At 40.5% G+C, this 16,903-nt stretch overlaps 1 protein-coding gene across 21 annotated transcripts in view; it reads right to left on the bottom strand.

Annotated features, from left to right (window-relative positions):
• The window catches only part of plekha7b (pleckstrin homology domain containing, family A member 7b), a 424,118-nt gene that overhangs the window by 170,050 nt on the left and 237,165 nt on the right, over window positions 1–16,903 (bottom strand). The window contains exon 1 of one of the 21 annotated variants that reach the window (XM_072272500.1): window positions 7,289–7,373. The exons of 19 other annotated variants lie outside the window; for them this stretch is intronic. Coding sequence is in view for 1 of the 2 variants with exons in the window: in XM_072272494.1 (XP_072128595.1) it covers window positions 3,711–3,715 (5 nt within the window). In the remaining variant the exon portion in view is untranslated. Of the gene's footprint in view, window positions 1–3,710; window positions 3,731–7,288; window positions 7,374–16,903 lie in introns of those variants that run through there. One more of the 21 variants, XM_072272494.1, reaches the window with a different exon arrangement.

Raw genomic sequence — 16,903 nt, 5'->3', positions numbered from 1 at the left:
GAACATCTGTGACTCTACTAGATATTATATTAATGGTATTTGCTGTTTAAGTTCTATCGACAGTATATAACAATACACAAAAGCATTTTATTTAAAAACATTTCATCTGGTTGGAATGAATGGTGTACAAAACATTTCTTGCTGTTCTCTTGAAAATTTGTTCCAAAATAACGCATGCCATTTAGTCTCAAATACAAGGAAATAAAATAGTAATTATATGTGAAGAACATAAAGATAGCAACTTGTTAATCATTCCCACTGTCATTCACATTGCTCAAGTGTTAGAATATACAAAAATATTATGAATTACTCATGTGAAAGTCCAAATTTAACAGTATCTCCTCTTTCCATTCCTTGTTTCATCATATCTAAATACTTGAGGCAATGTATAAATGTTCCTTCAATACAGAAGATACCAGATACACAGCAAATGTTGATGAATCATTGGTGAACAGATATATAATTACAAGGAATTATAAAGTTATTTATTAAGTGGATGTAAAGCAAATAAATGCTGTGCTCCAATACTTTGCATACCAGGATACAAGAAGCTGGCAAATAAATAGTGCATGTATTTGCAATCTACTCAAAAGCTTCTGAAAAGATGCAGTACACTTTAAGACATCATTAGTTAAGGAGCAACTTAAACAAAAAAAAACTCCTAGCATGTGTGTTTAGCAAAGGGACAACAAAATTACTCTGATTTTGTGAACAAATAGATCATGTTTTACATCTCGAATAGTTTTCAAGATGTAACTCGCAGGACAGATCAAGGACAGAAGGAGTTTGGTAAAATTTATATGCACCAAACCTGGATTTGCTAAAGATACTTGAAGGCAAAGTAGGTAAAAAGTTAAGACTTTTTATTAGCGTGGGGAAAACACACAAGAATATTTCTGAATACTTAGCTAAGCCAAGTTCCATATCTCAGGTCAACACCCTGCATCAGGGCTGAGAGTGGAGAAGAATATCATTATCAATTTAATAACAAAAAGAAGTTTTATGGGCAAAAAGACAAGTAGTACACAGTGGTATTAATTTCACCAGCTGGCTCACAGCTACAACAGCCCAGATTAAAACCTGATGTCCAAGTACTGTCTGCAAAGTATTTGCGTGTTCACGCTACGACTATTTGGTTCCACTCTCCCCCCCCCACCCCACCAAATGACCTAACATTTGTTAGGCTAACTGTTTACTGTAAACTGTCCAAGCATAACTAGCTGAGTATCAGGGATGTCAATGGGCATGGAGAAAGCTGACAGAGAAAATAAGGAGAATGTGACTGCTGTGCTTTCTCAGAGCTGGTATCAACTCAATGGGCCAAATAATCTCCTTTTATGGCGTTATAAAACTATGGTAGACAGAGTATTTTCTCAAGCATCAGTGCTGGGGCCACTTCGTATTGCTGATGAAAATAAATATTAATATAAAGAGTAGAAGTTCAGTTTGTCAATTATATTAAAAATGGCAACGATGCAAATTGAGGAAGTTGACTCTAATCAACTACAATGAGACGAAGGCTAATAAAAGGCAAAAGTTATAAAAGACATACAATACAGAAATGTATTGCGATACCAATTGATGATGCAGTTCAGGACAAGCAATATTGGACGATCAGAATTCTAAAGCGAGTGCAGGAAATAATAACCCTTGAGTTTACTTCACTGATCTAACAGATAACAGGACATGTTGAGAAGGAAGTTAGCAATATGTACAGAATCTGAACTTCTTTAATAAATACAAGCACTGAAACAGGGACATATAATCAAAGCTTCAAAGCCCATATACATAACAAGGGTATTATATCCATTACTAATCATCATATTTGGATGGATGGGCAAGTCCTCAAGGCAATGCAGAAGAAGGTTAATAAAACAGTTTCAGAAATGAGGAGTTTCAACAACCAGGTAGAAAATTCTGGTGGTTGGGCTTCTTGGAGAGAAAGAGGTAAGGGGAAATTTGATACGGTGTACAAGATCATGACATGTTCAATTGAGGCTGAAAATCTGTTCCAATTAGCTGATGGTGCAAGGAATAGGAAACACTGATATATGGCTGAGAGAATAGGCAGCCATCGATCCCAGGGGATTGTGGGCTTGCGCCTCTGGTGGACTGTGTCCTCTCCAGGGCACAAGCCTGGGCTGAAAGATTTGAAGAACCGGCTGTTGCCCATGCAGCGGGTTCCCCCTCTCCACGTCACTGATGTAGTTCAAGGGAAGGGCAAGCTTGGCACCAGTGTCGTCGCAGAGGTTGCCAGAATGAAGCTGTAGACAACATCAAACTGCCTTAGAGACCCCGGATCCGGATTTCATCCTCAGGGTTTACTCCTGAAGCCTTTCCCATGGGTGGCTGCAAGGCTGTGGAGGTTGAAAATAAGAGTTTTCCTGCTCTTAGGCAGGCTGCCGAACCCCACCTGCCCGATGGCTGAGGCATGTGCAAAAGTGCTTTTCCTTTTAAACACGAGATGTTTAATAGGAAAAGGACATCGTACGAGCACTGGCATGAAAAATATTTACCGGAAAATAAGAAAATAATGTATACTGGAGTAAAAGAGAACCAACATCAACTCAATGAGTTGAATAGGGTATTTCTCTATCATGAAACACAGCTGTAGTGGCACTATTTCAGATCTGCACTGTATCATTTAATTAGTTCAGTTAAATTATTTAGCATAATGTACAGACATTAAATGCCAACTCACTTAAAGGCTTAGAATCCTTTGAACTTTCCCTCTTCTACCTCATCTCCCCACATATTGAGATGATGCACTTTCACAAGCAGTGTTGTAACACATTACCTTTCTCAGTGTTATACATTCCATGTGCATGACTAATCCAAGCCCTTCCATAATTCATTAACAGGAACATTTCATTGTCTTAAGAGCATTATATGTCGAATCACGTCAGGAATATTTTGGGAAACTCCGTTTGCTCGTAATGAGTGCAATTCCAACAACTTTCAAGTGGCATGTCGAATGAAGTAGTCCATTTGACTGGTATCCCATCTACTTCACAAAACATCGTTTTAATCCACCACCACTACACAATAGCCGCAGTGTGAACCGACAATAAAATGCACTACAGTTACTCACACAAGCTACCCCAACAGCACCTCAACAGCATGCAATGTTGGACATGAACGAGATTATGACCAGCAGACACACATTTACGCATCTCACTTGGAAATGTACCAATGTACCAACATTCCTTCAAGGACTGTCGAGGTACAAGGCAGTAGTTCACTGCCACATTTGCAAGGGTAACTTGGAATGGGCAGTCACGCTGACCCTGCCAGCAATGTGCCGTTCTGGAGAAAAATTGTGACTCACTTTCCCTCGTTCATTTTGAACATTACACTTTTCATTATAACTTGTGATTTTAAAATGAATTAACAACTTATCTGAAATTCTACCCAGAATTTAAAGAGTTGATGATAAATAAACATTCTGCCACTCTTGTATAGAAATCTTGATAAAAGTTTGAATCATTCATTGTTAATTTTAACAATCACACCTTGGATACAAAGTTTTAGAGAGACCGTCTATTCTCCCCCATTAAATCCAGGCTAACCATTTCTATCTAAACAGGTACTAGACAAGTGCTGTTCCAATTCAATGATTCAAATCACTTGATGATGTTCGTAAATGAATGTGCAGGTTAGTCAAATGTGTTTCCTTTCTTAATTTAAGCAATGCCTGATGTTCAGCATACCTCATAGCGTCAGCAATCCTGATCTCCCTTTTCGTCTGTGTGGAGGTTGAACGTTCTCCTGGTGACCACGTGGACTTCAGTCAGGTACTCTAACTTTGTCTCACATCCCAAAGACATGCAATTTGGCAGTTTACTTGGCCACAATAAATTGCCCTTGGTTCGTGGAACAGTGATGGAATATTGGTGGATGGAGGTGGGGGTGGGTGCTGTGGTAGTTCATGGTAACATAGGGACAGTAGGCTGCAGTGGGGTCATTAGATTATTCCATGATCACGAGATGTGGAGTGCAGTGATGATAGCGCTAAACAGCGACTCCTTTGCTTGCATCTTCAGAAACGACTCTATTTCCATATTTAATATCTGTTTTCCCCTTTCAGGGTTCTTTTGAAGACCCTGACCTGGAGTTACACACTGACTACGGCTCTTTGCGGGAGTGGGGCCCATTCTCAGGAGTTTCATAACCCGCCGTTGTTCAGCACACCAAGGGCTCGGCCTAAGAGTTTGGCTCGACTTTGGAGGCTGAGGACCTTGGGGCTCTGGAGACGGGCATATTGAAGGTTGGTGTCACGGCAGGGTTTCCACGTGTCGTCGGGGGATTCAGAATATCTATGGCTGTGTGCCCAGAGACACGAGATATTTGGGCACAGAGCTCGAAAAAAAGTGACGTAACGGACTGCTAACATCGTAAACCAGTGAGTTGTTTGATATGTCATCCCTCCCGCTGTGAAACAGAGACACCTCTGTCTCCTATATTAGGGAGAGAGAGCGCCTGTGGTATGTTGATACCGGGTGAAATATGAAGTCTTTGGGGTAATTGCAAGTCTGTCTCTTTTCTGTTGCTTTGCTCACGCTTGAGTGCTCAGTGGCAGTGCCGATGCTTTTTATTGCAGGTGGGGGGAGGAAGGATTGTTGCTTGCTGCTGGGGGGTGGGGGGGGGACTTTGGGGTTCTAACATTTAACTGTCATTCATTCTTCGGGACACTCCTGTTTTTGCGGAGGGTTGCGAAGAGAAAGCATCTCAGGATGTATATTGTATACATTTCTCTGACATTAAATGTACCTTTGAAACAGCATAAAACCAATGGGGTAAATAGAATCCTATGTCATAAGAAAACAGGAAACTTCATTTGCAGCTGATGTACTTCATGATCAGAAATAAGCAATTTTCATTATTTAGCACTGGTTTACATAATGCCACTGCAATGGATTTGTTATATTTAATAAACTTACTCAGATTTTTTTCTATATTTATTATGTATTGCCTTGAACTGCTGCCGCAAAGGCAACACATTTCATGACATTTGCTGGTGATAATAAACTTGATTCTGATGTTCTGACATTAAAATAAATGTCTTCTTTCCTCCTTGGCAATTTGCTGAATGACTCAAAGCTGGATATGTACAATTCTCAGGTCTCTGAGTCTTGGACTATTGAATGACCTCTGAACATTCACAACACCTACATTGCAAATGGTCACTTGGGTGAGGTATCACAGTTGTATCAACTTAATTTGTCACAGGACTGGCGGAAAAGAAATTGCAAAATAATATTTTACTTGCCAGGGTAAAGATAGAGACAAGCTTTATTTGTCACAGGTACTTCAAAATAGAGTGAAATTCATTGTTTTGTGTCAAATACACTTCAGAAGGTCTGATCACCTGGCTGTACTTCTACACCCTGATGATCAACGGAGACTAAAAACTGCAGCACCAGTAATGAGGACCAAGAAGGTATGGACAAGGGAAGCACAGGAGCGCTTACAGGACTGCTTTGAATAGGTGGACTGGACTGTGTTCAGGGATTCATTTTTGAATCTGAATGAGAATGCCCCAGTTGTTACTGACTTCATTAAAACCTGTGTGGATGAGTGTGTGCCTACGAAAACTTGCACATTGCCAAACCAAAACCGTGGATGGACAAGGAGGTTCATCATCTGCTGAGGGCTGGATCTATGGCATTTAAATCTGATGACCCAGGTCTGTACTGGAAAACCAGGTATGACATACGGAGGACAAGTTCAAGAAAGAAGAAACAATTCTGAGCAAGGTTGGAGGTGTCATTGGATGCTCGCCAACTGTGGCAGGGTTTGCAAGACATTACCTCCTACAAAGTGAAACCCAATAGCATGAATGTCAGCAATGCTTCACTACCAGATGAGCTCAACACTTTGAAAAGGGAGAATATAACTACACATATGAAGATCCCTGCTTTACCCAGTGACCCTGTGATCTCTGTCTCAGAGGCCAATGTTAGGCTGTCTTTTAGGAGGGTGAACCCTCGCAAGGTGTCAGGCCCCAATGCAGTACCTGGTAAGGTACTGAAAACCAGCTGACAGGGAATGTTCAAGGACATTTCACTGTCACAGTCAGAAGTCCCCACGCACTTCAAAAGAGCAATGATTATACCAGTACCCAAGAAGAGTAATGTGAGCTGCCTTAATGACTATCGTCCAGTAGCACTCACATCTATGAAATGTTTGAGATTGGTCATGGCTAGAATCAACTTCTACCTCAGCAAGGACCTGGGCCCACTGCAATTTGCCTTTTGCCACAATAGGTCTAAGCAGATTCAATCTTAATGGCTCTTCACACAACCTTAGATCACCTGGGCAATACTAACACCCATGTCAAGATGCCCTCTTCTCACTATTACCATACAGAAGCCAGAAGGCACACACTCAACAATTCAGAAACAGTTTCTTCCTCTCTGCCATCCGATTCCTAAATGGACATTGAACCCATGAACACCACAGCATTTTTAAAAAAAATATTATTTCTGTTTTTGCACTATTTTTAATTTAACTATTTAATATACACATCTATACTTACTATAAATTATTTTCTTTTTCACTCCCTGTATTATCACGTATTTCATTGTACTGCTGCCACTAAGTTAACAAATTTCACGACATATGCTGGTGACATTAAACATGATTCTGATTACTAACACAACCCAAAGATTGTGCTGGGGGCAGCCCACAAACGTCACCACTCTTCCAGCCCCAATATAGCAGCCCAAAAAAATTCTCTCTAACCCTAACCGCACACCTTTGGAAGATGGACGGAAACAGAAGCAGCGAGGGAAACCCATGTGATCACAGGGAGAACACACAGATGCAGAGGGAGTTGAACACCAGTGATCACTGGCACTGTATATCGATTGCACTAACCACTACACTTCCATGCTGCTTCACAGGACAGTAGAGAAAGTAATTCCTCCCAATAACCTCTATAAAATCAATGTTTTTTAAAACTGCACACTGCTTTGATTTGTCATGTAAAAAACTCCTAATTAAAGGTAATGTTACCCATAATAGCTGAATATCAATTCAAGATCAACAGCAATTTCTCTCCCATAATCTCCCAAAAATTACTTACTTAATTCTAAAACAAAAGCTGAACTTTGAGCGAAGTACTGACCGTGAAACAATGATTTATTTTTCTGATTAAAAGCTAGCCACCGCAAAACTAGAACTGCAGCATAATATTGCTTTAGAAGCAGCTGCAGAACAGCAAGCACAGTACGTTTCAAAGCTTGAATAAGTGCCCTATCCAACAATGAACTGAATTCATATCTACCTTTTGGCTAAGATCGTTCTTTGCTGTCCACTCTGAAATTCAGTATCTTCAAGTCACAATAGCCTTTCCTCCATCTGCATCATTGACAAACAAGAAACTGCAACACAGCAAGGACAAGAAGCAAAGTGAAGCAGAGGACAGGATCTTTCAGCCTGGATTTCTCTTACAATATGTCAGGATGGTATTAGCCCAGCTCAGTGTTCTGCAGGAAATGAAAGGAAAGCCGTTAACTATTTCTAGCTGTCACTCAAGGCTGCAGTTACACAGTCTAAAAAGCTGGCAAAATCAAACCTATTTGTTTGAGCAATCCTGCTGTGGTCTATACATTCCAACTTAAGTTATAATTCTGTGTAGGTGCATATACGAAGTTGTTTCATGCCATTATCTGAAGTGCACATTGCTGCAGCCAAGCAGCTTCTCAGAACGGCACAAGGAAGATTGGCCAAGCTGACCTAAACCAGGCAGAAGATCCAAACCCATAAAACTAGTTGGACAACACATTCAATCTGAGCTCAGAGTTTGGTGCTACTGACCACATATAGGTCCTCTGGTAGGTGACTGAATATTTTAAAGTGTCCACTTGGAAAAAGAGAAACAATGGAAAGACAGACAAAATTAACCTTAGGTGTCTTAAGAACATAAGAAATAGGAGCAGGAGTAGGCCATCCGCCCTATCGAGCCTGCCCCACCATTCAATAAGATCATGGCTGATCTGTCCGTAAACTCAGCTCCATCTACCTGCCTTTTCCCCATAAACCTTAATTCCCCTGCTATGTAAAAATCTAACTATCTTAAATATATTTAGTGAAGAAGCCTCAACTGCTTCCCGAGGCAGAGAATTCCACAGATTCACCACTCTCTGGGGAAAAAAGTTTCTCCTCATCTCCGTACTAAATCTTCTCCCCTGAATCTTGAGGCAATGTCCCCTAGTTCTAGTCCCACCTACCAATGGAAACAACTTTCCTACTTCTATCTTATCTATCCCTTTCAAAATTTTGTATGTTTCTATAAGATCCCCTCTCATTCTTCTCAACTCCAGAGTGTCTGGCCCCATCCTCATTGCACAAACAGTTGTGTGTGCTTATATAGCTGCTTGCACTGGGGTCTGACTGAAGTATTTTTGTTTCCCTCAGAAATACAAATTGCTGGACAAAATGCACTTGTACTGATACTGGTTGAAGTGCTCAGACAGTGTTGGGAGCAATACGACTATCCAATTAAATTTTAACAACTTACAGACATGAAAATAAAGCAGTATAATGTCAAATAAGAAATTTTAGTTGAGGGAATGAAAGGCACATTGCACTTTACCAACAGTCAGATATTTCCAGGCACAAGCATTTGTGCTCTTTTCTAGTCTGCTACACCCTCCATTGCCTGGCCAGCGTGATTCAGATTTGAGCCTTACTTACCTGAAGCTAGAACTATGCAATGGTTTATGTAAAAATGCAAACAACAGGAATTCTGCAGATGCTGGAAATTCAAGCAACACACATAAAATTTGCTGGTGAATGCAACAGGCCAGGCAGCATCTCTAGGAAGAGGTGCAGTCCTCTTCCTAGAGATGCTGCCTGGCCTGCTGCATTCACCAGCAACTTTTATGTGTGTTGCAATGGTTTATGTCCTTGCTTAGCAGAAAAAGCACAGCCAGATTTCCTATTCTGCAGAACCTAGTGACTTGTACTCTTGGGGCACCACTCTGGTGTAGTGGCCATAGCTCAGGGTAGAGACTGCAAATCCCAGCGTCCTCTGGAAAGAGTCTGCACATCCTCTCCACAGAATGTGTGGATTTTTTCTCGGTGCTCCGATTTCCTCCCAAAGGCCAGAAGGGTTAATTCTGCACTATATCTCTGAATATCTAAATATTTGACAAATGGAACAAAAGGTACATTTGCCAAAGTCAATCACCCAGAGAGTGCTCATCATCACACTTGGATTTGTAACTGTGAGATACTGGTAACCTTTTGGGACCAGGGTCCACCTCAATTTATGTCAAGTTCACAGGACAAAATGCAAGATAAATTAATTCATTAAGCAGCTGGTTCAATTCATGCTCTTAAGTAATGTCACAGACATTAGTCTTATTAATCAAAGCAGAGGGAAAAGGATATAATCAGGTTTCTCCTACCTAATAATCTTCCGGTGAGCCTGACCAGGCTCATAATATCAATTCAAAATGTCCCTGGACATGGCACAATTTGCCTAGCAACATTATTCAGTTGTATTAATAACAAGCAAATTGATTTAACAGGAACATTTCCAAAGAGGTGGAAAAACAGGACATTTAAGTTTTTTTTAAGTTATTAGGGGAACTTATTATTTGAATAGAACCAAATAACAAAGTCACTATTTCAGAAAGCTAATAAGAAATGTTGCTTAAAGTTAGTTAAGAACAGGAATAAGACATTATTTGAAATTGTGGAGATGGTGTAACATTTCCAAACAATTTTTCAGCGGTATAGGCATCCAATGGTGATAATTTTCATCACCTAAGACTGGACGACAATAATAGTTCTTCAGACGTTATTTGTATTTACATTGAAATCTCTGATTTGACAACTGGCTTCAAGGGTTGAGAGCTGCATTCAGATTGAACAGGAATGGATCATGTAGCTTGCTGTTCACTCATGCTAAAAGTGGATTAGGCAGCTTCAGCATCGACTAATTAAAACGGTGACTCCAAGGTAGTAAAGCAGTTCAAGGACGTTAACAAAAATGCAATGAAAAATTTAAAAGCATGAGGGTGTTAAAGAGCAAGACTGATGCCACGAGCTTCAGGAAAGGAGAGCTGGTGGTTCGGCCAAGGGAATAATGGAAGCTCACAGCCATCAAGGAAGTGAGAAACAGAAGCACAAGGAAACAGTAAAACTTGGATATGTCTGGTAAGAAATGCAGAACCTCACTGCACAAGACTCCTGGAGCATGAGGCATGAACTCTCAAAGAACAAATCACTGTGGTGGAGACACTGGGGGAACCCATGACACCTATACAATAAGGCACAGAATTTGTAGCAGCGGCTGTAGGGATTGCAGTCTTCACTAAAGGAGCTTAAAACCAGGTGAGGGCCAAACCATTTAGCAACACACCAAAAAGGCGCATGAATGTCACAGGGGAAAAAAGTAGTAAGACTTCACAGACAGGATGGAGCTGGAGTAGTTTAAACGATTGCATTTATATTTTATGTTCCTAAAACGTTTTTTAGATAATGAAAAGCTTTTGTAAGGTCAGCATTATTATAAAGGTAGGTATTGTAATAGTCAATATGAATGCAGGGAGCTTTCACAAATGGTAATGTGATAATGATCAAATAATCCATTTTTAAAATGACAGTAGGGAGATTAACATAAGCCAGAACACTGCAGTTCACTTGTCTGCTTGAACTTGCACCCGAGAGTGCAGGTGAGGCTAAATTTTATTTTGCTCAACCAGCAGCCTTGCTGGCAGTGTGCCACTCCCTCAGTATTGCACTCAATTATCAGTCGGGGTGGTGAATGCATGGCACACGTGCCGAATACAGAGTGCACACACGCAGCACGTGCAATGCCGCTCGGCTCTTTTTAACCCCATGTATAACAACAAGATACATAATGTTGGTCTTCACCGCCAAATGAAATGAAACAGCAAGTAATTTTATCGAACTTGAGAGCAGGAGGATGTTTTCACAGGAAACATCTCACACCAGCTTAAAAGATTAATTATTAATAACATTGAACAAATTTTCTAAAATACCTCAGTTATTTCAATCTGTTATATTTTTATCAATAGTAAAAGAATAAGTAAATAAACCACAGGACTTAGTCATTTTCCTTACAAAAATCCATAATTATTGTTTCTATTTCATTAATCAATAATAATCTCTGCTCAAAAAAAGGTTTGTCACCCCTGGCCTCAATCTTTGTGCATAAAGCACTGACTGTGCTTTGAATTCAAAACCACCTGAATCATAGCTTGGTTAGGGTCTGATCAATTGATAAAACATAGAACTGCTCTTTCAAAAGAGGAAAATGTTGGTACTCAGCAGATAAAGTGATCCTACACTGTATATTCATTGAAAGTTTAAAGTAGCATGCCACTCAGCAGCCAAACTGAATTTAAAGATCTTCAGCAATCAAAGACATCAACGTAATTCATTTCTTAGGATAGAAAAACAGTACAGTAGTTTAAGCAGGGAGGGAAGGCAAGGGAGAGACAGATCCATAAATGGGAAACATGAGGAGTTGGACCGCGATCAGTGAGCAGGACACGAGAAGGGGTAGCGATTTCATTTAGGTTTGCAGCTGAAGTTTTAAAAAGGCAGCGCTTCATGGCAGTTTTTGGAGTTGGACTGCACCCAATCAGTGAACGGGAGTCATTAGAAGGGGCAAATAAAAATAATGCAGGGGCGAGTGGAGTGGCCATTGTGTGAGTGGGCCAATGTTGAAGTGGCTGTGTCTCAACAGGTTTGGGCAAGGTAAGCATCTGGTAAGTTTCTTCTTCCTCTATTTTTCATTCTTCACCTGTTAGAGCAGCGAGAATGGCTCCAGGGGCAATGTTTTGGTCTGCATGTAAGATGCGGGAACTCTGAGGGGCCTCCAGTCTCAGTTAACCACACCTGCACCAGGCGCACCGAGCTGCAGCTCCTCAGAGGACGTATTAAGGCATTGGAGCTGCAGCTTGATGACCTTCGGCTCCAACAGGAGACAGATAGGGGATGCAGGGAGGTAGCCCCCCCACCCCACAGGTTGCAGGGGGCAGGTAACTGTGTGACTGTCAGGAGAAGGAAGGGAAACGGGCAGCCGGTGCAGAGTACCCCTAAGACCATTCCCCTCGATAATAAGTATACAACTTTGGATACTGTTGAGGGCAAGACCTACTGGGGGGAGCCACAGCGACCGGATCTGTGGCACTGAGCCTCAGAAGAGATGAGAGGTAAAGAGGACTGCAGTAGTGATAGGAGATTCCATAGGTAGAGGGACAAAGATGAGATTCTGTGGATGATGTAGAAACACCCATCTGGTATGTTGCCTCGCGGGCGTCAGGAGCAGGGATATCTCAGATCAGATCCACAGCATTCTGAAGGGGGAGGATGAGCAGACTGAACTATTGATACACAGTGGCACTAATGACATGCTTTTTAGAGCAGCTGGTGGCTGAGCCTACAAGGGGATCAGCTATTCCTCACTGGGTCTTTTGCAATGAACTGTAACTGACTAGAGAAGTTAAGGTAAAGGAACCGTTAGGAGGCAGTGATCATAATATGATAGAATTCACCCTGCAATTTACGAAGGTAAAGTCAGCTGTACCAGTATTACAGTGCAGTAAAGGGAATTATGTAGGCATGTGAAAGGAGCTGACCAAATTTGATTGGAAGGGAACACCAGCAGGGATAAAGGCACAGCAGCAATGTCTGGAATTTCTGGGAGTAATTCAGAAGGCACAGCTCATATATCCAAAAGAAGCAGTCAGATTCTAAAGGCAGGATGATGCCCCCTTGGCTGACAAGAAAAATGAAAGCTAACATAAAAGCCAAAGAGAGACCATATAATACAACAAAAATTAGTTGGAAGTAGGATACGGAAGCTATTAAAAATCAACAGAAGGCAACTAAAAAGTCTTAAAGAAGGAAAAACTGGAATACGAAGGTAAGCTAGCCAATAATATTAAAGAAAATACAAAAAGTTTCTTCAGATGTACAAGTCTAAAAGAGAGGCAACTGTGGATATTGAGCAGCTGGAAAATAATGCCAGAGAGGTAGTAATGGAGAACAAGGAAATGGTGAACAAACTGAGCAAGGACTTTGCATCAATCTTCATTGTGGAAGACACTAGCAGTATGATGGAAGTTCAAGAGTGTCACGGGGCAGTAGTTGGTGAAATTCATTACAACAGAGAAGGTATTTGAGAAACTGAAAGTTTTCAATGTAGATAATGTCACCTGGACCAGATGGCCTACAATGCAGGGTTCTGAAAGAGGTGGCTGAAGAGATTGTGGTGGATTTAGTAATGATCTTTCAAGAATGAATGGATTCTGGCATGGTTCCGGAGGACTGCAAAATTGCAAATGTCACTCCACTCTTCAAGAAGAGAGAGAGGCAGAAGAAACAAAATTATAGACCAGTTAGTCTGACCTCAGTGGTTGGGAAGATGTTTGAGTTGATTTTCAGAGATGTGGTTTCAGGGCACTTAGAGGCACGTGATAATAAAAAAGCCCATAATCAGCATGCTTTCCTTTAGCTAAAATCTTGCCTGACCAAATCTGTTGGAATTCTTTGAAGAAATAACAAGCAGGATAGACAAAGAGAATTGATGGATGTTGTGTACTTGGATTTTCAGAAGGCCATACAAGGGCTATTTAACAAGCTGTGAACCTGTGATATTACAGGAAAGATTCTAGCATGGATACAGCCGTGGCTGATTGGCAGGAGGCAAAGAGTGGGAATAAAGGGAGCCTTTTCTGGTTGGCTGCTGGTGACTAGTGGTTTTTCTACAGGAGTCTGTTTTGGGACCATTCCATCTTGACTTGGATGATAGAATTGATGGCCTTGTTGCAAAGTTTGCAGATGATACTAAGATAGGTAGAGGGGCAGGTAGTTTTGAGGAAGTAGAAAGGCTATATATAGAAGGACTTAGACTGAAAAGGGGAATAGGCACAGAAGTGGCAGATGGATTACAGTGTCACAAAGTGTATGGTCATGCACGTTGGTAGAAGAAATAAAAGCATAAACTTTTTTCTAAATGGAGAGAAATTCAAAAATCTGCAGTGCAAAGGGAGTTTGCAGTCCTCATGCAGGATTCCCTAAAGATTAATTTGCAAGTTAAGTCTGTGGTGAGGAAAGCAACGATGTAATCTTGAGGCTTTATAAGGCACTGGTGAGGCCTCACGGAGTATCATGAGCAGTTTTGGGTCGCTTATCGAAGAAAGGGTGTGCTGACGTTGGAGAACGTTTAAAGGAGACTCAAGAAAATCATTCTGGGATTGAAAAGCTGCTCATATGAGGAGTGTTTGATGGCTCTGGGCCTGTATTCACCAGAATTCAGAAGAATGAGGTGGGGCGGGGAAAATCATTGAAACCTATCAAATGCTGAAAGGCCTCGATAGAGTGGATGCAGGGAGGATGTTTCCTATGGTGAGGTTGTCCAAATCCAGAGGGACACCCATTTAGAATGGAGATGAAGGAATTTCTTTAGCCTGAGAGTCGTGAATCTGTGGAATTTGTTGCCACCGGCAGCTGTGGAGCCAAGTCATTGGGTTTCTTTAAGGCAGAGGTTGAAAGGTTTTTGATCAGTCAGTGCACGAAGGGATACAGGGAGAAGGCAGGAGATTGGAGCTGAGAGGGAAATAGATCAGCCATGATGAAATGGCGAAGCAGAATTGATAGGCCAAATGGTCTAACCCTCCTCCTATATCTTATGATCTTATTATCTAAATGGCTCAGAAGATCAATGAGTGAAACAAATTGTCAGGATGAGTACTGCATACCGATCAAACAAATTCATGAACAAAAAAGCAAAATCTAACATCACAAAGTTACACTATTATTATGAAAACTTAGATCAAAAAGGAAATTGTTTTTTTTCCATTCAAAGCTACCCTGACTTTTGAAAATCTGGCATTGTTGCTAGCACCAATGCATATCATTTTCTATTAAAATTGCTTCCATAGGAAAATAAATTGCAAACCAGTTCATTTTAAACAACTATAAAGGGTGCTATGTTACAAATCTATTACTACTTGCAAAAGTCATCATGTAATTGGTTTCACAAGTGAAACTTCCAATCTATTATTCAATCAGTAAATGAACATGACCAGCAAAGGCATCTGACACAAGGTAAAAACACAAACAAAATAATGTAGTTTCCACTAAAGCAATTCACAATACCTTAAGGCAAAATGGATACAGGACAAGACTGAGAATTAGTTTGGACAGAACACCGACAAGCAAGCCACTTAGCAAATAACTGGAAAAAGTCAAGGTACTGGTGTGATCATAGGTCAGGTTTTCGAAAAAAATACCTCCCAGCTGCTTAGCTGTGTGAATGCACAATTGTAGCTGACAGAGAAATGAGCATTACTATTCTGACCACTGGTTAAATTGATGCATTGTTCTGAAACTACAAAATGATCAATAATACATTTTAGGACAATGGGCAGATATTTATAAGCCTACAATAAAATTGATCAAAATTTGCTGCAAGTAATGAATGCTTCAATAACTTGTGTTCAGACACTTATGGAGTCCGAGAGAAATACCCAACATGAACACAGGCCCTTTGGCCTAATGCACATAGCAAACCAAGAACCCCACTTCACACTAATCCTACCCCCATTCCCGTCGACTCAGCCACAAATTCTACCGTTTATCTATGTACAGGGGAAATATACAGCACCTGGAGGAAATTCACAGATAGAACCTGTAAACTTGGTGCTGGGTAGCAGTTTTAAAGCCAGGTCACTGGGGTTGTGAAACAGTAGTTCCATCAGCTATGCATGCACTGTGCAGCCCCATTACAATTATGATCAGCCAAGGGCTGAAGACAAACTCTTCAACCATGCAAATAGACAGGTAACACAGAACTGATAAATGAAACTGTTTAGCAATAAGAGACAAATTCTGCAACATGGTTAAATGTTCCTCCAAAAAAAAACTGCATGGTAGGTTTTGTGCAAATACCTACTATTCCACTGAGCAGAAAATGTGTCATGTGCATAAATAGAAACATCATGGCAAGAAAATTCACTGACTCAAGCTACACACCTGCTGCAAAAGCTTAACTAAGCATATTCCAAAGCCTCTGTTTAAGTAACGGGCTATTGCTAAACTACCTCAATCATTAGAACTCCCAAGCTTAATGGAGACAATAGCTACAGAAATCATTAAGTATCTTTAGGCAAAAGAATAGTTTAATCCTTTCCCATTCTAACCACTGAATATGATCTAGAAATTTCAAGCGAGAAGCTATACAGCAACTTTACCCCAGTGATAGATCTCAGTTCCACGAACACCCCATCAACCTTCACACACTTCTCCAAGGAAAAACTTTAAATTTAGTATCACAAACTGCCCAAATGAAATGCTCTGCAGTACTGTACTTAAAATAATAGTTTTAAACACGTTTGAACAATTAGCCAAAAGTGCTGTGTAAACTGCTGATTATAATTTGGTGAAAACAAATTATAACCTAATCACAGCTTCCTGCTCACAACTAAACATATGCATCCCATGCAAATGTGCATAAAGATGCTGCAGAACAGACATTTCAACCATCGTAAAATTCCTTCTTTTAAAATTTCACAAGTTAGAAACCTGGTAATTTAAGTTAGTTAAGTATAAAGTTAAGAGCAAGAACCAATAATCTCCTTGATGGAGCTAGTGCTCTGACATTCACACAAGACTAATGACTAAAGTTTTATTAAATCTTCATGTTCATTAGCCTTCAAGGCCATAGCATATTCAAATCTCTATGCGTCAATGCTTTTATGGCCTATAACTACACCACAGGGAAAAATAACTCAAATACAACTTAACGCTGTACTAATTCAATTTGTGCTCCTAAATTTTCCTCACATTGTTCCACCAACCACGACAGATGTGTAACCTATTAGTATAGTTTATTCTTACACGGCTCAAGCAGAAC

The sequence above is a fragment of the Mobula birostris genome, chromosome 11 (assembly GCF_030028105.1).
Source record: "Mobula birostris isolate sMobBir1 chromosome 11, sMobBir1.hap1, whole genome shotgun sequence".
Lineage (NCBI taxonomy): Eukaryota > Metazoa > Chordata > Chondrichthyes > Myliobatiformes > Myliobatidae > Mobula > Mobula birostris.
The sequence above is the reverse complement of the archived record's forward strand: the minus strand, read 5'-3'. Positions and strand labels throughout refer to the sequence as shown.